This window comes from Vulpes lagopus, chromosome 8, assembly GCF_018345385.1.
Source record: "Vulpes lagopus strain Blue_001 chromosome 8, ASM1834538v1, whole genome shotgun sequence".
NCBI lineage: Eukaryota > Metazoa > Chordata > Mammalia > Carnivora > Canidae > Vulpes > Vulpes lagopus.
Window position 1 is genome coordinate 23,408,219 of NC_054831.1, and position 21,137 is coordinate 23,429,355.

General features: G+C 40.9%; 1 protein-coding gene and 1 pseudogene across 3 annotated transcripts in view; one reads left to right on the top strand and one right to left on the bottom strand.

The window, feature by feature from the left end:
• Positions 1–8,852: 8,852 nt before the first annotated feature.
• On the bottom strand, positions 8,853–10,666 carry LOC121497663 (annotated as a pseudogene).
• Positions 10,667–17,432: 6,766 nt separating this feature from the next.
• The window catches only part of MSRA (methionine sulfoxide reductase A), a 426,296-nt gene continuing 422,591 nt past the window's right edge, over positions 17,433–21,137 (top strand). For 2 of the 3 annotated variants that reach the window (XM_041765377.1, XM_041765379.1), the window contains exon 1: positions 17,433–17,777. In XM_041765377.1, the coding sequence (XP_041621311.1) occupies positions 17,642–17,777 (136 nt within the window). In that variant the 5' untranslated portion in view covers positions 17,433–17,641. Of the gene's footprint in view, positions 17,778–18,051; positions 18,143–21,137 lie in introns of those variants that run through there. The other variant, XM_041765380.1, reaches the window with a different exon arrangement.

The following is a 21,137-nucleotide window of genomic DNA, read 5'->3' on the forward strand; positions in this document are numbered from 1 at the left end:
CTTTAATTCCCATCTCCTATTTCACCCATCCCCCCACTCCCTCCCCTCTGGTAACCATCAGTTTGTTCTCTAAGAATATGTTTCTTGGTTTCTCTCTCTCTCTTTTCCCCTTTGCTCATTTGTTTTGTTTCTGAAATTCCACATATGAGTAAGATCATATGGTATTTCAATTTCTCTGACTTATTTTTCTTAGTATTATACTCTCTAGTTCCATCCATGTTGTTGCAAATGGGAAGATATCATTCCTTTTTATGGCTGAATACTTATTCCATTGTGTATGTATACCACATTTTCTTTATCCAATCATCTATTAAGGGACATTTATGCTACTTCCATAGTTTGGCTATTGTAAATAATGCTACAAATAAACATACAGGTGCATGTATCCCTTTGAATCAGTGTTTTCATTTCTTTTTTCTGGTTAAATACCTAGCAGTGTGAAAACTGGATAATAGAGTAGTTCTATTTTAAAATTTTTGAGGAACTCTGTATTGTTTTCCACAGTAGCTATAGCACTTTGCATTCTGACCAGCAGTGCACGAAGACTCCTTTTTGTCTTCATCCTCTCCAACACTTGTTGTTTTTTGTGTGTTTGATTTTAGCCATTCTGACAGGTGTGAGGTGGTATCTCATTGTGGTTTTGATTTGCATTTCCCTGATGATGAGTGATGTTGAGCATCTTTTCATGTGTCTGTTGGCCATCTTATGTCTTCTTTGGAGAAATATCTGTTCTGTTCATGTTTTCTGCCCATTTTTAATTTTTTAAAATTGAGTTGTATTAGTTTTTTATATACTTTAAATCTAATCCTTTCAGATGCTTGGGTGGCTCAGCGGTTGGGCACCTGCCTTCGGCTCAGGTCATGATGTTGGGATCCGGGATCGAGTCCCACATCAGGCTCCCTGTGAGGAGTCTGCTTCTCACTCTGCCTGTGTCTCTGCCTAGTCTGTGTCTCTCATGAATAAACAAATAAATCTTTAAAAAAATAAATCTAATCCTTTATCAGATAGGTCATTTGCAAATACCTTCTTCCATTCAGTAGGTTGCCTTTTAGTTTTGTTGATTGTTTCCTTCACTGTGCAAAAACTTTCTATTTTGATGTAGTTCCTGAAGATAATTTCTTTACCAAAAAATGAGTTGACTAGATATATTTAAATTCCTCTGCTCTTAGTCTATCTCCTAGAGAGAAATTTATATCTAAATAAAAAACAGAATGGAATAATTTGGGCAGAAGGTAAAAGTTTCCTTTAGAGTCTAAAAGATTACCAGTAATCTCCCAATATCCATTACCTACTTCTTAGTCAATAACTCCACCTCCACCCCAGGTTGTAATTGGGCCCATGATATAAGGTAAAGATGACCATGTGTGGCCATGTGACTAGGTGAATGTCAAAAAGATTAGAATAGAAGTAATATGTACAGTTTCTAGGTCATGACCCTAGAAGGAAGAGGCATAATCTCCTTTTTTTTTTTAAGATTTTATTTATTTATTCATGAGACAGAGAGAGAGAGGAATGCAGAGACACAGGCAGAGGGAGAAGCAAGCTTCATGCAGGGAGCCTGATGTGGGACTCAATCCGGGTCTCCAGGATCACGCTGGGGGCTGAAGGCAGGTGCTAAACCACCGAGCCATCTGGGCTGCCCCATAATCTCCTTCTTATCCTTCTTTCCTGCTGGCTGAAACTCAGGTGTAAGAGCCAGACTGGAGTAACCCCTGCAGACCAGGAGATGGGAGCTGCATATTGAGAGGAGCAGAGTGACCAGATAGAGTGATCCTAGGTCCCCAACCTCATGGAACTGCCATTTCACTTCTAGACTACTTATTCATAGACTAACACATTAGTGAGAGATGAACTTCTATTTTATTTAAGCCACTGTGGTTTTGAGTAGCTTAGTGGTTCTTAAGGTTAGCATACATAAGAATCAGCTAGAGGGCTTGTTGAAACACAAATTGATAAGCCCCACCGGAGAGGCTTATTTTGGGAGCACTCTGCTGGTAGCATTTCTAAGAAATTCCCAGATGATGCTGACACTGCTGGTCTAAGCACTAAACTTCTAGAATCACTATTCAAGTAGGTACCACCCTTCCGACTACTCACTACCCTAGTCCTCCATAAACTAGTGCCTCTGGTGCCCCTGGAATATAATGATATTCTCAACTATCTTCACTCATTTCAGGTCACACACTGAATCCAAAATTAAGGCATAGATCAATATTAATTTTTCTACAACTATCATTGCTGAATCTAAAGAGATTTGGAACATACCGGAAATTATATAAAGAGCTGAAAAAAAAAACCCAGTATATCCAATGGCATCTAATAGAATCTGTTGGACATCAAAATCCAGATTTCAGGCTAGATAATTTAAATCTTCTCTTTGTACTAATCCATCATTTTCAGGATTATAACTGGAACTTTAAGAACACATTTAAAAAATTCTACATATTTTGTTGTCTGTCAAATTAAATAAGGCTCTGTTTTACAGTCGTTCATCTTCCTACACCAAGCACATCTTGAATAAGATCAGAAGCTGCTGAGAGGGTAAAGCATATGAAGCAACAGCCAAATGAAAATGATTTGAAGTCAATGATTGAAATTGAAAAACAAAAACCCCCACGGGAGGATCTCAAAGTTGTGAGTGGCAGCAGTACTCAGCAGACAATACAGGCAGTGATAAACTGAATGCTTGGGAACCAGAAAGTATCAAAAAGCTCTAAGACAATATGCAGGGAAACATTTAGGGATATAGCTCACATGTAACTCAAACTTCCTGAAGCCACACTAGCCTTCAGCAGCATCTGATAAGAGATATCTCTGAGTTTTTACTCTGGCAGCATCCCAGGTGACTTGTGAGCTTGTCTCAGCTGTCACTGGTGTCCCCCCACTGCCACCACAGATGCCACTCTCGTGCTGCCACCATCAGAGCATCTGACACTGCCAACCCCATGCTGTTGCTACTCCCTAGGGTTCAGGGGTCACCTCGTTTTAATTAGGTACCCCTATGGGTAGCCTGATGTACTTCATCTCTGAACCCCTCCTCTTTAAGGAACTCAGAATCAGAACCTTCAAGTCATGTCAGAATATGATTCAGGAATAGGTTTCAGCAGTGCACAGACTCTGGCATATAGGAAGCAGTATGTAATCAATAAATGTCCATTTTCCACTCTCTTGTCTACCACTAAGAATTCACCAGTGTCCCAGACCAATATACTCTCAGCACTCCCCACCCCTACTGCTTGTGAAATACCCTGCCCACCTTGGAAGGTAAGGCAGCCTGGATAGTCTTTTCTCAGCCTTCCTCGACTGCCAGGCTAGGTTAGTCCCCCCAGAGAATGACCTCATTTCACCCACAAACCTTTCCTCCACAGGTTTTATTGGATATACAGATGGGGGTAATAATAGCAGCATGTAGCTTACAGGTCTTTTGGTTTTGTTCCAGTTTTTCTTGGCAATGATTAAATAAGTTAATGTAGGAAAAGTGCCTGAAATCATGTCTGACACAGAGGAAGCCCTCAATAAATATTAGTTATGATTATTATAAACATCTGTTTGTGTGATCATTTGAAATCCGTCTTCTCCAGTAGACAATAAGTTTTAGGAAGGCAGGGATTGTGTTCACTTTTTATTGGATCTCAACTGACTATTCAATGTCAAGGGCGTAACAAACATTCAGCCAATATGTGATGAAGAAATACATGAATCACTCATAGCATCTCTTGAGCCAATTGCATAAGTCCCTCCAAAAGTCCTTTCTTACCCTTTCCCTTGTGTGTGTCCTGGGTGAATGGGTCTCCATGCAAATAGGACTTAGCTCTTATTTTCTTAGCTAAGTGTTCTCTAGTTAGTATATAAATTAAACTCCTTCATATACACTCATGTACACACATACACACATGCCACAGAGGCCCCCAAAAGATTCAAGTAGAATGTTTTTTTTGTATATTAATTTATTTGTTTACCAGCTTTCCTGAGAAATAATTGATATGCAAAAAGTTGCACATATTTAATGGATAAATCTGATGGGTCTGGACATATGTAATCACCTATGAAACCATCACCAGAACTGAGGTAATAGACATATCTACCACCCCTAAACATTTCTTGTGTCCAAAGAAGACATACAGGTGGCCAAAAGGCACATGAAAAGATGCTCAACATCACTCATCATCAGGGAAATGCAAATCAAAACTATAATGAGATATCACTTCACACCTATCAGAATGGCTAAAATCAAATACACAAGAAACAACAGGTATTGGCAAGGTTAAGGAGGAGAAGGAACCCTTGCACACTGTTGGTGGGAATGCAAAGGGATGCAGACACTGTGAAAAACAGGAAGGAGTTCCTAAAATTTTTTTAAAAATATTTTATTTATTTATTCATGAGAGAGACACACTCATAAAGGCAGAGACACAGGCAGAGGGAGAAACAGGAGCCCTGCAAGAACCCTGATGTGGGACTCAATTCTTGACCTTGGGATCATGCTCTGAGCTGAAGGCAGATGTGCAATCACTGAACCACCCAGGCATCCTTCAAAAATTTTAAAATAGAACTACTCTATGACTCAGTTATCACAGTTACTAGGTTTCCTCCTCCAAAATACGAAAACACCGATTCAAAGGAATACATGCACCTGTATGTTTATTTGTAGCATTATTTACAATAGCCAAACTATGGAAGCAGCATAAGTGTACATTAATAGATGAATGAATAAAGGAGATATGGTATACACACACAATGGAATATTACCCATAAGAAAGAATAAAATCTTGACATTTGCAACATGGATGGAGCTAGAGAGGATTATGCTAAGCAAAATAAGTCAGAGAAATTGAAATACCATATGAGATCTCACTCATATGTGGAATTTAAGAAACAAAAGGGGAAAAGAGAGAGAGAGAAAAACCAAGAAACATGTTCTTAGAGAACAAACTGATGGTTACCAGAGGGGGGTGGATGGGTGACAAAGGTGATAGGGATTATAGAGTGCACTTATCATGATGAAAAAAAATTGATTAAAAAAAGTTTAAGGACACACACACAGGAAAAAGGGAAACGATCTTGAAACTTGAGAGTTAAGAAAACTCAGGTTTGAATCCAGATTCTTCTTAGCAGCTCTGGTTGAGTTTCTTTACATATAAAACCATGAAAACAGGTGGTATCTGGGTGGCACAGTTGGTTAATCAATGGACTCTTGGTTTGGGCTCAGGCTGAGATCTCAGGGTTGTGAGATGGGCTCCCCCTTCTGGGTTCCACACTCCACACTCCTGGCTTCAGACTCCAGGCTCTACGCTCAGCGAGGGGTCTGCTTAAGATTTTCCTCTCTCTCTCTGCCCCGCTGTCCTGTCCTCAGGCTCTTTCTCTCTCTCAAATAAAAAAATAAAAATTTAAAAAACCTTGTGAAGACAGGTCAGAGTGAAGGTTAGAAACAGTGCATGTAAAGCTCCTAAATGGTGACTGGAGGTTAAAAAGTGCTCAACAAATATTAAGTATTGTTATTAATGTTATATCTATTTTCCTCTTAAAACTCAATGAAATAATCCATGCAATTAGTTGAAATGCTTAAGATAGTTTTGTATCCTCTACAAATAGTCCATAAATAAGGCCACATGGTTTTAAGTATGCAAACGTACAGTGTCACATTAAGCTTTCTATTTATTCATTTATAAGGGTGTCTATACCTAGTTAAGTGGATTTTTATGAAAAAGCCAAAAATGTCTTATCTCAGTTTGAGTTTGCCTGAGGGTCCCCTCAGTTATTTGGGGGTTTAATAGAGAATACACGTAAGGGCTAACATGTCTTTTGGAGGCGACAAAGCCTTGCCTTTTTGTACAAGCTGTCCTTGACTTCATCTTCTCTACCTAGAATAGTCCTGGTGCATGGCCCATCCTATCTATGACCTGCAACTTCAGAAGCTGAGGGTCTGATTTTGTCTCCTGAAAGCCTCCATAGCCCTTTGTCCTGGGCTATGCTGCTGAGTACCCTTTGGTCTGCCTTGTGTGGTCCTGTGGCTGGCTGGGCATGAGATGTCTCCCTACCACACTGTGCACCCTTGGAGAGCACAGAGGCCTTACTCTCTGATGTTGTGTGCCATCCGGTTGGTGCCTTGCATCTGACATGAGTTCAATAGTATTTACTAACTGAATGATGTTCAGCAGAATCCGCATGTAGAGGCAATACAAAAAGTACACTTGAAGCAACACATCAAAAAAAAAATCATTTAACATTTGTAACCGAGAAGCAGGTATGTTCTCTATAATTTAGTTAATGGCATACATCTTCCTTACATAACGATTGATTTCCCAGTTCTTACGAAACGAAATGTCTTTATGTATTACCTGACTTTTCAGGGAGTATGTTTTTCTTTCTGATTGTGTTTTTGTTTTTGTTTTTGTTTTTTTAGTATCCCTGGCACATAGATGGTTTATAAAAGAAAATTAATTGACAAAATAACTTGACACTGAAGTTTCTAAGTTTATAAAAAAGTTTCCTATGTAATTAGGCTCATTTTGTCAGTGATGTATACAATGTAATATGATAGCCCTTAGAAATTTAGTAGTGACACAATTTTATATAATCCTCTGGACAGGTCTTTTTCTCACCCTCTTCTTTGTTGAACACTAATCCCCAAATTCTCAGATTCTTCTGCATCCATGTGGATGTTTCTTGGATTTCATCCCCACATTCATGCAAGGGTAGGAGGATGGGAAGGGACACTTGGACTTCTCTCTCATCCCTTAATCAAATCTTTTATATCATTTCTAGTCCACCTGGGGAAAGGTGGCTTAAAATAGTGTGCAGTTAGGAAAGCTGAGAAGGAGAATGAGACAGAGCCTATGGGAAAAAGAGCAACAGCTCCTTGTTAAGAAACAGGATGGGGTTGGGAGGTTGGATGGTAATGACTGGATGAGGGAGGAAGGGAGCTTGTGTTGATGGAACCCTATTCTGTGCTGGGGCCATCACACACATTACCTCAGTGAGTTCCACACATGCATTTCAAGCACCAGTAAAATTGGACCAAACATTTTGGAAGCCAGCATACTTTGTCCATTTTCAACTTTGCCAAATAAGGGTCATAAAAGAATAACTGCTCTCTCATTACAATGTGTGAAGGAAGGATGTTCTAACACCAGAAAAGTCATAAGTGTATTATTTTAGAACAAAAGATAACTTTTTAACTTGAATATATTTAGTATTATGAAAAAATTATTACATTAGCTTTTTCCCCTCTAATTCTGCCCTTTTGTTATAGACTGTTACCATACAATATTTCATTTGTTTGCAAGATATCCTAAGAAATAGAGAATATCCCTTACTTTTAGCCAGGGTAAATACCTCTTCTACGGAAGGTATCATTTTATTTTATTTTATTTTATTTTATTTTATTTTATTTTATTTTATTATTTTATTTTTTAACAGAAGGTATCTATGCTTTGATAGATCACATGTAATGACAGCAAAATTTAAACAACATAACTCAGATGTAAGAGAAATGTTAATTGTCCTGTTTTCTAGAACTGATTTCATCTTGCTCTCTCATCATTCCTAATGGAGAAAAACACTTGATCTTGCCAAATAAAAGTGTCTTTTTTTTGGTGGTTTTTAGTTTTAAATTGCCTATTTGGGTAACTGCTCAGTTCTTTGGGATTCTCTCCAGGGTTTTTCTTATACCTTTCTCCTTTTCAAGATGGCATCTGGGTACTAGGAGAAATTATATGTCCTCCTGGTCTAATGGCCTCCTGTTGAGATGACTCTCAGCTTTGGCCTCTGTCCTCAGTATGTCTGCATTGGTGTGCAGATATACTGAGGACTCCTGGCCACTGAGTTCCTACACTGCTGACACAGAGCAACTTTTGCTCCATCCTTTGGATATAGTGCTGGCTCCTGTTTGTGAGGACTTTGTTTTTGCATCTCATCACAGGCCTCAGGGCTTGGGTCTCCTTGCTCCAGCTCCAGGCTTTGTTGGGGTCATTGGTTCTCTTAGACCTTCCATATCCCTAACCCTCTTGGGAGACCTGGGAGTGCCCTCCTGCTTTTCTATAGTCAACACAGTTGTGTAGGATCCTGTGAGGCTGCCTTCAGCTCTGTTGCTCCAACTTTGCATGCATACCACATTGTAAGCCTTGCCAAATGCAAGACTCTTCTGAGAGATTTATAGTCTCTCTAGACCACGACTTTCGATTTTTAAAAAAATTAATTATGAGCACGGGAGAGGCAGAGGGAGAAGCAGGCTCCCTGCTGAGCTGGGAGCTAGATGTGAGGTTTGATCCCAGGATCCTGAGATCATGACTTAAGCTGAAGACAGACCCCCAGTCATCTGAGCCATCCGGGTGCCCCTAGGGTTTATTTTATGACCAGTCCTGTATGCTTTGGTTCTTATTATGTAAAATCAGTTAAGAAAAGCCCTTTATTTTTAAAAAAGATTTTATTTATCCATTCATGAGAGACACACAGAGAGCAGCAGAGACACAGGCAGAGGGAGGAAGCAGGCTCCCTGTAGGAAGGTCCTTGCCAGACTTGATCCCAGGACCCCGGGATCACAAGCTGAGCGGAAGGCAGTCAACCACTGAGCCACGGAGGTGCCCAAGAAAAGCCTTGTAATTCTGATAAGCCTGGTTTTCAAGAATATTGTCTCTTTATCTCGCCATGACTTTAAAAAACAGTTAAAAAAAACCAAACAAATATTTTTCATCTTATGGCCTTTGTGGGTCAGGAATTTGGAGGAATGTTAGCTGGGTGGTTCTGGCTCAGGTCTCTTATGAGGTTGCAGACAAGATGTCATCTGAAAGCTTGATCAGGGCTGAAGAATTTGATTCCAAGATTGCTTACTCACCTGCTGTTGGTAGAAGAACTCAATTCACCAGGTGAACTTCTTCATAGGGCTGATTAAAGATCTTCATTATATGACAGCTGGCTTCCCCTATAGGGAGTGATCCAAAAGTGAGCAAGAAGGAAGCTGTGCTGCCTTTTATGATTTAGTCTCAGAAGTTACATGCATCATCACTTCTGTCTTATTCTATCCATTTGAAGCAAACACTAAGTTCAACCAAAATGTAAAAAGAGGGGAATTAGTTCACTTTTTAGAGGTTGAAGAAAAAAGAATTTATGTACATGTTTCACATGTACCTTCACAGTAACTTATATATCTTTTCCGATAATTATTAAGTACATGCAATGTGCTACCTGAATGATATAAATAGTGAGTTTTATGGGAGAACCCAGACTGAATGAATAATCACTATCTCCTTGTGCAATCAGAGAAGGTTCACAGAGAAAATGAGTCTTGAGTTGGGTGGTGAAGAATAAAGTCAGAAAACCAGAAAGAATCAGGCAGGGATTGCAGTCAGTATAAACAGAATGAGTAAACTTGTGTAGGAGGGTTCGAGAGCCCTCAGATTACTCTATATTGCTCACTCTGGTTCCCTGTCTATCACAGTGGACTCTTAATCACAGTCCATGCTCCTGATCTCCAACACTCTCTTTAACAAAACTTGACTGGCCTGTATCTCGTGACTTCTGGGTCTGCTTTCTGAAGAGCAAGAGGCAGTTATGTAGGTGGATCTGGGCTTAAACATTAATGTATTCACTCTGCCCACATAGCAGAAACACACTTTACAAAATTTTTAAAGTTCAATTTAACAGTTTTTGAAATAAAGATACAGTTGTGAAACCATCACCACAATCAAGCTAATGAATATATCCATGGTCCTCAATATTTTCCTGTAAGCCTTTTTATCCCACCTCCCATCCCTTACCTGCATTCTCAAGCAACCACAGATCTGCTTTCTGTTACTACAGATTAGTTTGCATTTTCTCGGATTTTAAATAATTGGAATCATACAATTTTTACTCCTCCCCCCCCTTTTTTTTAGTTTGATTCCTTTCACTTAGTATATTGAAATTTTCCGTGTTGTTGAGGGTATCATTCATTCCCTTTTATTGATGAGTAGCATTCCATTGTAAGGATATACCACAATTGGTTTACCCATTCACCTGTTGATGGTCATTTGGGTTGTTTCCAGTGTTTGCCTATTACAATAAGACTGCTATAAGACTATATGCACACATGCTTTCATTTTTTTTCAGGTTTAAAAACTTTATTTGCATATTCAAAAAATTGTGCATTCCAATAATTAAAATCACTTGAACCAAAAAATGGCACTCTGATTAAACTGCATTTTAACAGCCTGCAGGACACCTTGGGCCAGCTTGGTTTTTACTCTAGATCTCACTGTCCTCCTACCCAGCTTCTTCCTTCACCAACATGCAAGTTATTTTCCTTCCTTGCCAGTCCGACAGGCAGATGGGAAAGGGAGGCGCCTTCGTTGTCAGTAGTTCTCAGTTCTTTGATGTAAAAAGGGGCAGCACAGTCATTTAAACTTGATCCAATCCCTTTGCATCTTACAAAGTTAAACAGCTAAAAAGTAAAATAAGAAGGCAGTGCTTGATGTTGGCAAATTGAACTCCAATTAAAAAAAGAGAGAAGGCAGTGCTTGTAGAATGTACAGTGCATATGGCAGCCCAGGCCTCATTACCATTCACCTGCTTGCTTCTCCTGTTCAATAGTTTATTTTGAAGGCAGTGAATTTTTCTCTTGCATTTCTGTCTTCTTCAATTTCGACTTATGGAATTTCTCAATCCCAGCCATATCGGGTTTGTCAGACATTGTTGCAGAGGAAGCAGAATGAGGTGCATGAGCAAGCTGGAGAGAGGAGTGATGCGGTCTGCGCAGTGGTCTATGCCGAATGGGACCCATGCTTTTATATGAAATAGTTGGATCATATGGTGGGTGAGGGGTTAACAACTTAAGAAACTGATAAACTGTTTTCCAAAGTGATTATATAATCTTGGATCATTGCCACAGTGTATGAGAGTTCCAGTTCCTCCACATCCTCATCAACACTTGATATGGTCAGTCTTTTATTTTATTTTATTTTTTTAATTAAAAAATATTTTATTTAGTCATGAGAGACAGAGAGAGAGAGAGGGAGAGAGAGAGAGAGGCAGAGACACAGGCAGAGGGAGAAGCAGGCTCCATGCAGGGAGCCCGATGTGGGACTCGATCCCGGGTCCCTAGGATCACACCCCCGGTTGACAGCAGCACTAAAACACTAAGCCACCGAGGCTGCCCTGGTCAGTCTTTTTAAATTATAGCCATTCTGGTGAGTGTGTAGTGGCATTTTATTGTGGTTTTTATTTGCATTTCCCTAATGACTAATGTTGCTGAGTTTTTTTAAAATGTGCATGTTTGCAATCCATTTATCTTACTTGAAGTGTCTGTTTTTGCTCATTTTGCTCATTTAAAATGTGCTATTTCTTATTATTAAATTTTGAGGGTTATATATTGAGGGATATATATATGTGTGTGATTTGTAAATATTTTTGATATTTTATGATATATATATACATATATATATATATATGATTTGTAAATATTTTCTGGCCACCTGGAGCTATATTTTTATTCCCTTAAGAGTATCTTGTGAAGAACAGAGTTCTTAGTTTTGATAAAAATGTAATTGATCAGTTTTCTTTTTATGAAGCACACATTTTGTGTCATATCTAAAAAATTTTGCCTACTCTAAGGTCATAAAGGTTTTCTTCTATGTTTTCTTTTAAACATTCAGAAGTCACAACCTTTGCACCTTGACTGAAAATTAATCTAATGTATATATGTACATTTATTTTGAGACTCTCTATTTTGTTCTATTAATTGATTTGCCTCTTGTGGCCAATATCACACTTTCCTGGCTATTGTAGCTTGTAATAAGTCTTCAACTGAGGTAGTGAAAGTCTTCTAGCTTTGTTCTTTTTCATATTTTTTGTGCCTAACTGTCAGGTGTTGGGATGGTCAATTAGGATAACAAAATGGAAAGTAACAATCAAATCTTTACTCATTTACTGTAATACTGTAGGTAAGAGGCCAAAATGGAAAATGCTGGCTCCTGTTCCATTTTTTTCCCCATGGAATAACATTGGGTACAAGGGTCAGTGAGATGACATGCAGAACAAGTGGGGGAAATTATCTCTCTGCTGAAGAGCACTGAACAAAAGTTTCCTTTTATATGGGGGGTGGGTAGGGTGTGGAGAGGAAGAACCTCTCAAAAAGTCTTTCAAATGGAGATGCCTGAGCTAGAATTGCAGATGTGATTATGACTGTGGCTTTTGTAGGGTGAGGCCTAAGTCTGATTGCAATTCCCTCCAAGAGACTGCAGTTCATTAATTGCCTGTGCTATACTCCTAATAGCACCAAGTGTGAGGAGGGCAGCTTTCCCTTATGAGACCCTTTGGGGAAAGCTTTTGTAATTGCTTATGATTGGGCCTAAAAGATGACATGTAGGATTTTGGCCTGGAGGTGGACTCCTCAGTTTTTGGCTACTCTAGGTCCTTTGCATTTGCACTTGAGTTTTATAATCAGCTTGGCAATTGCTAGAAAAATATCTGTGAGATTTTCATCAGGGTTTAATCAAAACTATGCATCAATTTTGGGAGAAATGCATTTTAACAATATTTAGATGCTGAGCCTTCTGATCCATGAACATGGTATATCTCTGCATTTATTTAGATCTTTTAAGATTTCTCTTAGCATTGTTTTGTGGGTTTTGATGTACAGGTCTAGCACATCTTTAGTTAGGTTTATCTCTAAATACTTAATATTTTTTTGGATGGTATTTTATTTTTTAAAAATTTTATTTATTTATTCATGAGAGGCACACACACACTCACACACACACACACACACACACACACACACAGAGAGAGAGAGAATGAGAGAGAGAGGCAGAGGGAGAAGCAGGCTACATGCAGGGAGCCTGACATGGAACTTGATCCTGGGGCTTCAGGATCACACCCTGGGCTGAAGGTGGCGCCAAACCGCTGAGCCACCCAGGCTGCCCTTGGATGCTATTTTAAATGATGTTTTAAAACTTCAATTTCCATTTTTTCTCTCATATATAGTAGCACAATAAATGTTTGTATATAGGTCTAGTATCCTAAAGTGTTGCTAAACCAACATATTAATTCTAGCAATTTTTCTGCAGATTTCATAATATTAACCTAAACTATATGGCATTTGTTTAACAGCAGGTAGCAGACAAGGACACAGATAGTACAGGCTGAAAAGCTGGTGATCCTTCTTAGGCTGCCATAAAACATTTGATAAAATTGCTAACTCAATACCTTGGAAGTCCAAACACATGCTCTTTAAATTTGTAACTATAGGGAAAATGGTCAGAAGGATGATTCTCTGACCAATGAGAGAGTATTGCTGTTGCCTGCCTCCTTCAGCAAAGTCTTTTGCTGAAGATGAACTCAGGTAGAAGCTAGCCATTTTAAGAGATGAAGGGAAATAAAGCTCAGCTAAGATTGGAGTTCTCTGCCTGCAGTCTGCAATACAAACTGATTGAGGGTGGTTATTTAGGGCCTTCTAATTTTGATAAGCCAAAAGTCATTATACTCCCAATAGCAGAAGATAAAACTGCAACCCAAAGCCCTTCTCAAAGGCCATTAGCAAAGTGTAGTCTGCCAGATGATGGAAGCCAAGTATGGAAGGCAAGCAGTGAAGATCATATTAAGGGGAATGCCTTTCCAACCAAACCTGCTGTTTTTGCTGGCTGCAAGGGCACTGTAATTAAGTTAATAGATACAGGATAGATGGGACAAACAGAGCCTAGTACATAAAAATGAAGAGTAATTAGGCATAAGAAATATGACTAGTTGAGGTCTTTAGCTGTGGTTATTTGTACAAGGAATTGTAAAAGAACGAATAAACCAGAAATAATTCCAGTTTCTTTCCAAGTGGAATTGACAAAAAACTACAAGTCTAGCTTGCTGATACCTCTATGCATTTGACCCTGAAGTAATGCATAGTTCCTCGAAGCTGCACCAGTAAGAAACTGGGAACAAAAAGATGTGCAGCCTTCCAGGAAGGCATGCTTGTTAACATACTCTTCAGATACAATTATGGAGGATCATGGAGAAGAACCTTCCAGAGGGTAAAGCCAGTAACTTCAAATGCAGCAAGCAGATGAATTCCTTCTGGAAAGCAGAAATGGGGTCTAACCAAGAATTTACTTCACCACTTGGGTAATCTGTAAAGTTTCTCTTTTGCAACATTTTGCTAGGCTTTGGACCAGTGACTACTTTTCCCCCATTCTTTTTCCAAATAATTTTTCAAATTTCTACCTCATCAGGTATGTGGGAGAGGAGAGCACATACCTCATCTTTTCTTAGTAGGTCACTGTGTCATGAAGAACGATATCCAGACTTGTAAAGGACTGCACATCTTCAAACCATGGATGTAAGAGCCAGCTACAATAACTACTTAGAAATTTAGTGCTTCTTCCTTTGGAATAGGGTGTGTTCTGTTAGAAGATGGGCATATATAAAAATCTGGGGGATCAGAGGAGTGGACTCTGACAGAGTTGTCCACCAATTTACATTCTCATCTCCTTTTATTACTAGAACTGTTGAGTATTAGCTGGAAACGTGGTTGTCCAGCTAGAGAACTTTATCTCCCACCTTCTAGTTAGATGCGGTTATGCCACTAATCACGTCAATGGAATGAATAGTGCTATACATCTCAGGAGCACTGAGATGTATACCCCTTCCCTTTCTACCATTTTGCTGGGCTAAGATACAGATGTGATGGCAGGTTCTGGGATGGAGGTTATGTATAAGGATAGAAGCACTGACCTACCAGTCTTGAACCACTTACCTCTGGACCAGAAAAAAAAAAAAAAACCAAAATTGTCTTGTTTCAGATATGCATAAATGCAGAGAACAAACTGATGGTTGTGAGAGGAGAAAGGTGGGTGATGGGCAAAATGGGTGAGGGGGAGTGGAAGGCACAGACTTCTAGGGATGGAATGAATAAGTCATAAGGATAAAAGACATAACATGGAGAATATAGTCAATGGTACTGTAATAGTATTACAGGTGACAGATGGTGGTACACTTGTGAGCATAACTAGGTTTGTTAACTGGTAGGTCTGAAACTCATGTAACATTGTATGTCAACTATGCTTCAATTTAAAAAAAAGTATCTTGTTTCATATATAGTATCTTTGGGTCTCTGTTAAGGCAAGCTAATCTGCATCCCAACTAAAACCTAGGCCTAAATTTGGAATATAATATTCCAAATAGTATTCTTATCTCTAAGCCAAGGGAGAGCCATTCTTGAACAAATGGAAAAGAAACTTTTGCTAATCTAAGTCAGGGTTTTGGCTCAATTAAGCCAATAGTGACCACTGGACACTTAATGTAAGCCAATTCAGTATGAGATATTATGGAAGGAAAGACATGGTCCTGTCAGCATTTAACTACCTACTTTTAGATTGTATGTAAAAGAGAAATGAACTTCTATTTTGTTTAAACTGCTGTATTTTGGGTCTTTTTCATATCTAAGAGGATGCTTAGACCGCCTCCTAAACAACATACATTGTTAGAATTTGTGTAAAACCAGTGCACAATCACAAAAACAGCAAATCAGAGCAGTGTGTGCCTACTGGGAAATATGGACAAAAAAAAGACTCTCAGTGTGGAGCTCAGAAGGGATTAGGAGAGTCTCAAGAAAAGGAAGTCCTGGTGGTGAAAATGGCATCTTTGAAGGCTGGAATATTTAAGTTTCCCTTTCAACCAACCAACCAACCAACCAACCTACCTACCTTAGCGCAACTTTTCTTGCAACTATTCTGGTAAAAGAGGTAAGAAACTCCTGCTTTATGGGGGGGGGGGGCGGGGAGCTTTGAAATAAATCAAGGTACTCTTCTTTTAAAAGTTGTTTTTTTTTTTTTTGTAAAGTAAGTAACATAGGCATTGGAACACTTGAGAACACTGTAACAATGTAGAACATTTTAAGAAAGTGAAAATCTGAAACAAAATAAGAAAGTGAAGACCATTACCTTGAACAAAAAACTGCAACCATTATTTTAATTTTTTTTCTAGTCTTTCTTCAGTGGGTGTACAAGTGGCAATACATGCATTTTTGTACATACTACACAGCATATATACACATACTGTCCCTCTGTTGTGCTTTTTCACTTAGTTTTTTTTTATGAGTACTTTGTGACATGAAAAATCCTTCAGCTCTTAGTTGCTATTATTTCTAACATGTTTAATTTCATATAATCAACCACAAAACAAAGAAAATCAATATGTACGAAAAGGCAATAATTAAAGCACACACACGCACACACACAGATTATTCCCTCTGATGGAAAAGTGATCTTATTTTTTTAGCGACCAAGCGGAGAAGGGACACCTTGGGAGTGTTTTTAGGCCTGTAGAAACTACTTTGTATGATCTCATAGCGAAGACAAATAAAAGTAAAAACTGCCAGAGGAAATCTAAAATTACAAAATAAAAACTTTAAGCTTAGTGTTACATGTCTGACCACATTCTACAGTACAGCAGGGTCAGTCCTCTGTCCTTCTATTGTAGTCCAGACCACATTAAAACAAAAGGGTGGGATCCCTGGGTGGCGCAGTGGTTTGGCGCTTGCCTTTGGCCCAGGGCGCGATCCTGGAGACCCGGGATCGAATCCCACATCAGGCTCCCGGTGCATGGAGCCTGCTTCTCCCTCTGCCTGTGTCTCTGCCTCTCTCTCTCTCTCTGTGACTATCATAAATAAATAAATAAAAATTAAAAAAAAAATTTAAAACAAAAGGGTAACTCAGTTGGGTCAAACTCTCATATCTGGGGGTGCTCATCTGAAGTTCCTTCCCTCATGAGACTATTTGCCCTTTCCGGGGGAACATCTGCGCGAAACCAAAATTTCACACGTGGAACTCCCAAGTCACCCATCTGGCTCTACCCACCTTACTGTATTGGGTCGAAATTTTTGTCACAGGAACAAATGTCATCTCCCACGATTTGAGAAAACGACTGATTCAACAGCTCCGTTAAATTCCTAGAGGCTGCGTTACGGGTGGCATCAGGGCCTTCTCCGTTTTCCTCCCTGCAAAATGGGTTTATTAGCGTGTACGTATGTGTGCGGGTACCGAAAACACCATTTTGAGTTATCTTCCCTGTTTTTGAGCTTTTTTTGAAAAAGTTGTGCTTGTTTTTATTTGGGATACTCAACTGTTGCATAATTTATCGCTGTAATGGCTTCGAGTGGGAAACAAAAAAAAAAACAAAAAACAAAAAACAACACATTCCAGTTGCCCTGTAGAGCAGGTGGTCTTCTACCTTACTGGGCACCCTGAGCAAGTGCTAAGGCTGTTAAGGAGGCAGCAAACTTTAAAGTCGAAGGCTCGGCGGTATTACTGACTTTTGGCCTCTGCTGCTTCACGTACTTGGTTGCCGCAGTTAGCACATCGGTCCTCCGCCTGGGAACTTTGTACTGAGGCCGGCCCAGAAGTACTTGCTGATTGATGTAAGTACCCGGGGCCCGGCACCCCCCCGGGTCCCGCCCCCCCCCCCCCCCGCGAGAACACGCCCTCCGTTCCAGCCGCTCGGCCCGAGCCTTAGGTCTCTATTCCGGGGCAGCAGCTGCCGCGGCCCGCAGCGCACGCGGCCTCCGCCGACCCGCACCCGCACCCGCAGCGCCGCCCAGTGCACGCCGGTCCCGCCGCCGGGCGCCCGCTCAGCCCTCGACCCCGCCGTGCGGCTCTGCGGACCCTCGGCGGGCGGCCCGCCCATGCTCTCAGCCAGCCGGAAGGCGAGCCAGCTCTTCCGCAGGCTCTTTCCGGGCCCGAGAATGGGCGACTCCGCCTCTAAGCTCGTCAGCGCCCAGGAGGCCCTGCCGGGCCGGAAGGAGCCGATCCCCGTGGCGGGTAAGGGCCCTGGCACGCGCGGAAGGCGCGGTCATCGGCCTGGCGCATGCGCGTCGGCGCCGGCGGCTGCGCGTCCCCCGCCCGCCGGGAGGAGAGCGGAGCGCGGGCCTCGGGCGGAGAGTTCGGCTGGGGTCTGCGCAGGCGCGGAGGGGCTCCGCGAGGGGGGGGGGGGGAGATGGCGAGTGTGTGTGTTGGGGGGGCGGGGGGGCGCAGCTTTTCCTTTGTTTGGCTTCTCTCCCTAAAGCTGCACGTAGCACTTTGACGGAATCTAGTGTGTTGGTGTCGCTCGCCTAGAGTGCAAGTGCCCCGGCGGCTCCAAACTGTGGGTAGGAAAAGCGCAGACCCGACCCCCGCTCTCCTCGCAGGTGTGTGCGCGCCCAGCGCCGGCTCCTCGCCTCCCCTAATACTTCTCTGTGTGCGGTCCGCTGGGAGGCCGGGCCCTCGCGGCGACGCTGCCGCTGTGGGTTGTTGCTGGAAGCAATGGGATGGTGCACAACGATGAACACTGCAGTTTTGAAGTTGTGTCTCCGTCCGCCGTGCCGTTTGCAAAAATTACCCTTAGGATTGCATTAACCCTCCACTGACCGCCCGGCAGGAGTTGCCCTTGACCCCGCGCTCGCGGGCCTGCCGGTGCCCTGTCAGAGGTCGGAGGGGTCGGCTTTAGAGCACTGCTTTACCAACTTAAAAATAATTTTCTGATCTCATACGATTACTTTTGGAAAGTGCAGTAAAAAAAAAAAAAAAAAAAGCCAGAAAAATGATCACATGCCTTGGGTGCCCGTTACCCTAAAAGTTATTCTCATAAAGCTTAAACGTCGCAGACCGGTAGCAGAGCGAAGACAGCCCAGGTCCACCAGCCAAGCGACCATTACCTTGGTGCAAAGAATTATTGAGTTATAGGAGGAGGCCATGATGCACATCACATGCAATATTCAGTATCAGCATGAGATTTGAAAAAGTAGAGGTTTTTTGGACCTGGGGCAGTTTGGAAACTGAAGCGGTGGACTTGTTTCTCCATCTGCATTAGCAATTCTACTTCCTCTGCTCCTCTCTCTTCAACTCCAACTCATGATCAGCCCAAAAAGTTTGTTTTATTTATTTTTAAAAAATATTTATTTGTTTATTTACTTATTTATTGATTCTATTTATTTATTCATTCATGAGAGACACATACAGAGAGAGAGGGAGGCACGGACACAGGCAGAGGGAGAAAAACAGGCTCCATGCAGGGAGCCTGACATGGGACTCGATCCCGGGTCTCCAGGATCAGGCCCTGGGCTGAAGGCTGTGCTAAACTGCTGAGCTACCCGGGCTGCCCCAAAAGATTTATTTATTTATTTATTCATGAGACACACACACACACACACACACAGAGAGAGAGAGAGAGAGAGAGAGAGGCAGAGACATGGGTAGAGGGAGAAGCAGGCTTCATGCAGGGACCCTGATGCGGGACTCAACCTGGATCAGGCCCTGAGCCAAAGGCAGATGCTCAACTGCTGAGCAACCCAGGTGTCCCAAAGTTTGTTATATTTTTGACTCAAATTCGGAGAATGAGTTTTAAACTTTATTTTAAAAATAAATTCTCTTGGGCCACCTGGGTAGCTCAGTTTGTTCACTCTCTGCCTTCAGCTCAGGTCTTGATCCTAGGGTCCTGCTCAGTGGGGACTCTGCTTCTCCCTCTCCTGCTCCTCCTGCTTGTGCTGTCAAATAAATAAAATAATAAAAAAAATTCTTTTTTACAACCCAGTGTTCATAAATGGGTATTTAAAGGCAATCCTTTTTCAATGGTGAACATCCCCAGCTTGTACTAAACTTCCTCTTTTCCTACTAGAGTCTCTTTGATATACCTCCTAGACGTCTAAGAAACAGACAAATGAACACAAAAATCTTAATCAGATTTGCAAACTGGTTCAAGATCACCTTCAACTAAAATTTAGTTCTGCTTAATCAAAGTCTTCCCAATCAATTACCTGATACATAAATGACATTTTTGATGAAAGATAAAGCAACATGGCAGAAACGAGCCAATGATTTATTTGTCACATCCACCTAGTAACTCTAATGGAAAAATCTCAGGGTTTGGCTCTCTTCCAGGTTCTTCTGTCTTTTTATATAGCCATGTGTACATCTCTGTATCCGGACCAGTAAACGACTTTTTTTTTGGTGTAGGGCCAAGCCTACAATGCATATGCATATGCAGTGCATATGTCCTTATTGCTCAGCTGTTGCAACTCTTTTCCTCCCCAAATAATTTCAGTTTTAGATTGTGGCCTTTCCAATCACACTCATGGTACAACTCCTGCCTTGACAGGTTGCTAAAGGTTCTGACTGGTCCCAGAAGCGGACAGCGTTACCTTCTTGGTAGGCGTTGGTGGCTGTAAGCTTGAAGCTTATGGACTTATTGTTTTGAAAGTCAAATTTATCTCTATCCCAACCTCCAGTCTAACAGCCCTTTACTTCTCTTTATTACTCTGTGTCTGTTGTTAATTGTACCTTGACTTTCAAAAGTTCTGTGACAAAACATCACCTTTTGGTTTTACACGATAAGGCCTGTTTTGTGTCTTTGGTTCAGTCTAGTACTAGGTTCTGTCTTTGTGTTCTATTACCAGATACTTTTGGTGTGAAGAGTTAACATTTTAGCTTTAATTCTACCTCTTTTTGTATTTGTAAGGAAACTTACACCTTTTTATAAACTGTGGCCTAGTAGTAGATTTCTACTTACAGGAGGGTAAGATTGAATCCTTCAAGCTTTTTTAGTGTTTAATTTTTCTCAGGCTACCTATAGTGGATGAAAAGATGAATAGTCCTATTTTGGGTGATTGGTTAACAACTAAACTTGGACTAGACTGGCTCATTTGAAGCATACACTGTTCAGGTTAGTGGTGGGTCTGGACAGCACTGGCTGGCAGGGCACACAAGCAGTTTGCCCCATCTTATATGTGGAAGGTGGTCTCTGTTTCAGTGCCTGGCTTTAAACAGTATTCAGAGAACTTTGGGACTGGGGGGAAAAGTGGAATTCATGCTTGTTGAACTGAATTGGTGGGCAATTAATTGCTAGAGATAGGCAGGAAGTGAAAGGCTTATAATTAAAACTTCAGAGTGCCTTCTGTGTTGTTAAAATGTAAGTTTATTATAGTTAGAAGTAATCTTATTTCCAGTGAATTAATTACTGTAAAAGCTCAGTTTTTATTTCGTATGGCACTTTTTTTTTTTTTTTTGCGTTTTGGAAATATTGCTAATCTTTTTTTGATCAGGTGTTTGGGATTTGGAGATATTCAGGGTAACATTGACAGCTCATGTTTAAGCTCTGCTATTTTGCCTTTATATTCTTAGATAGTGGGTTGTATTGTATTACTGTGG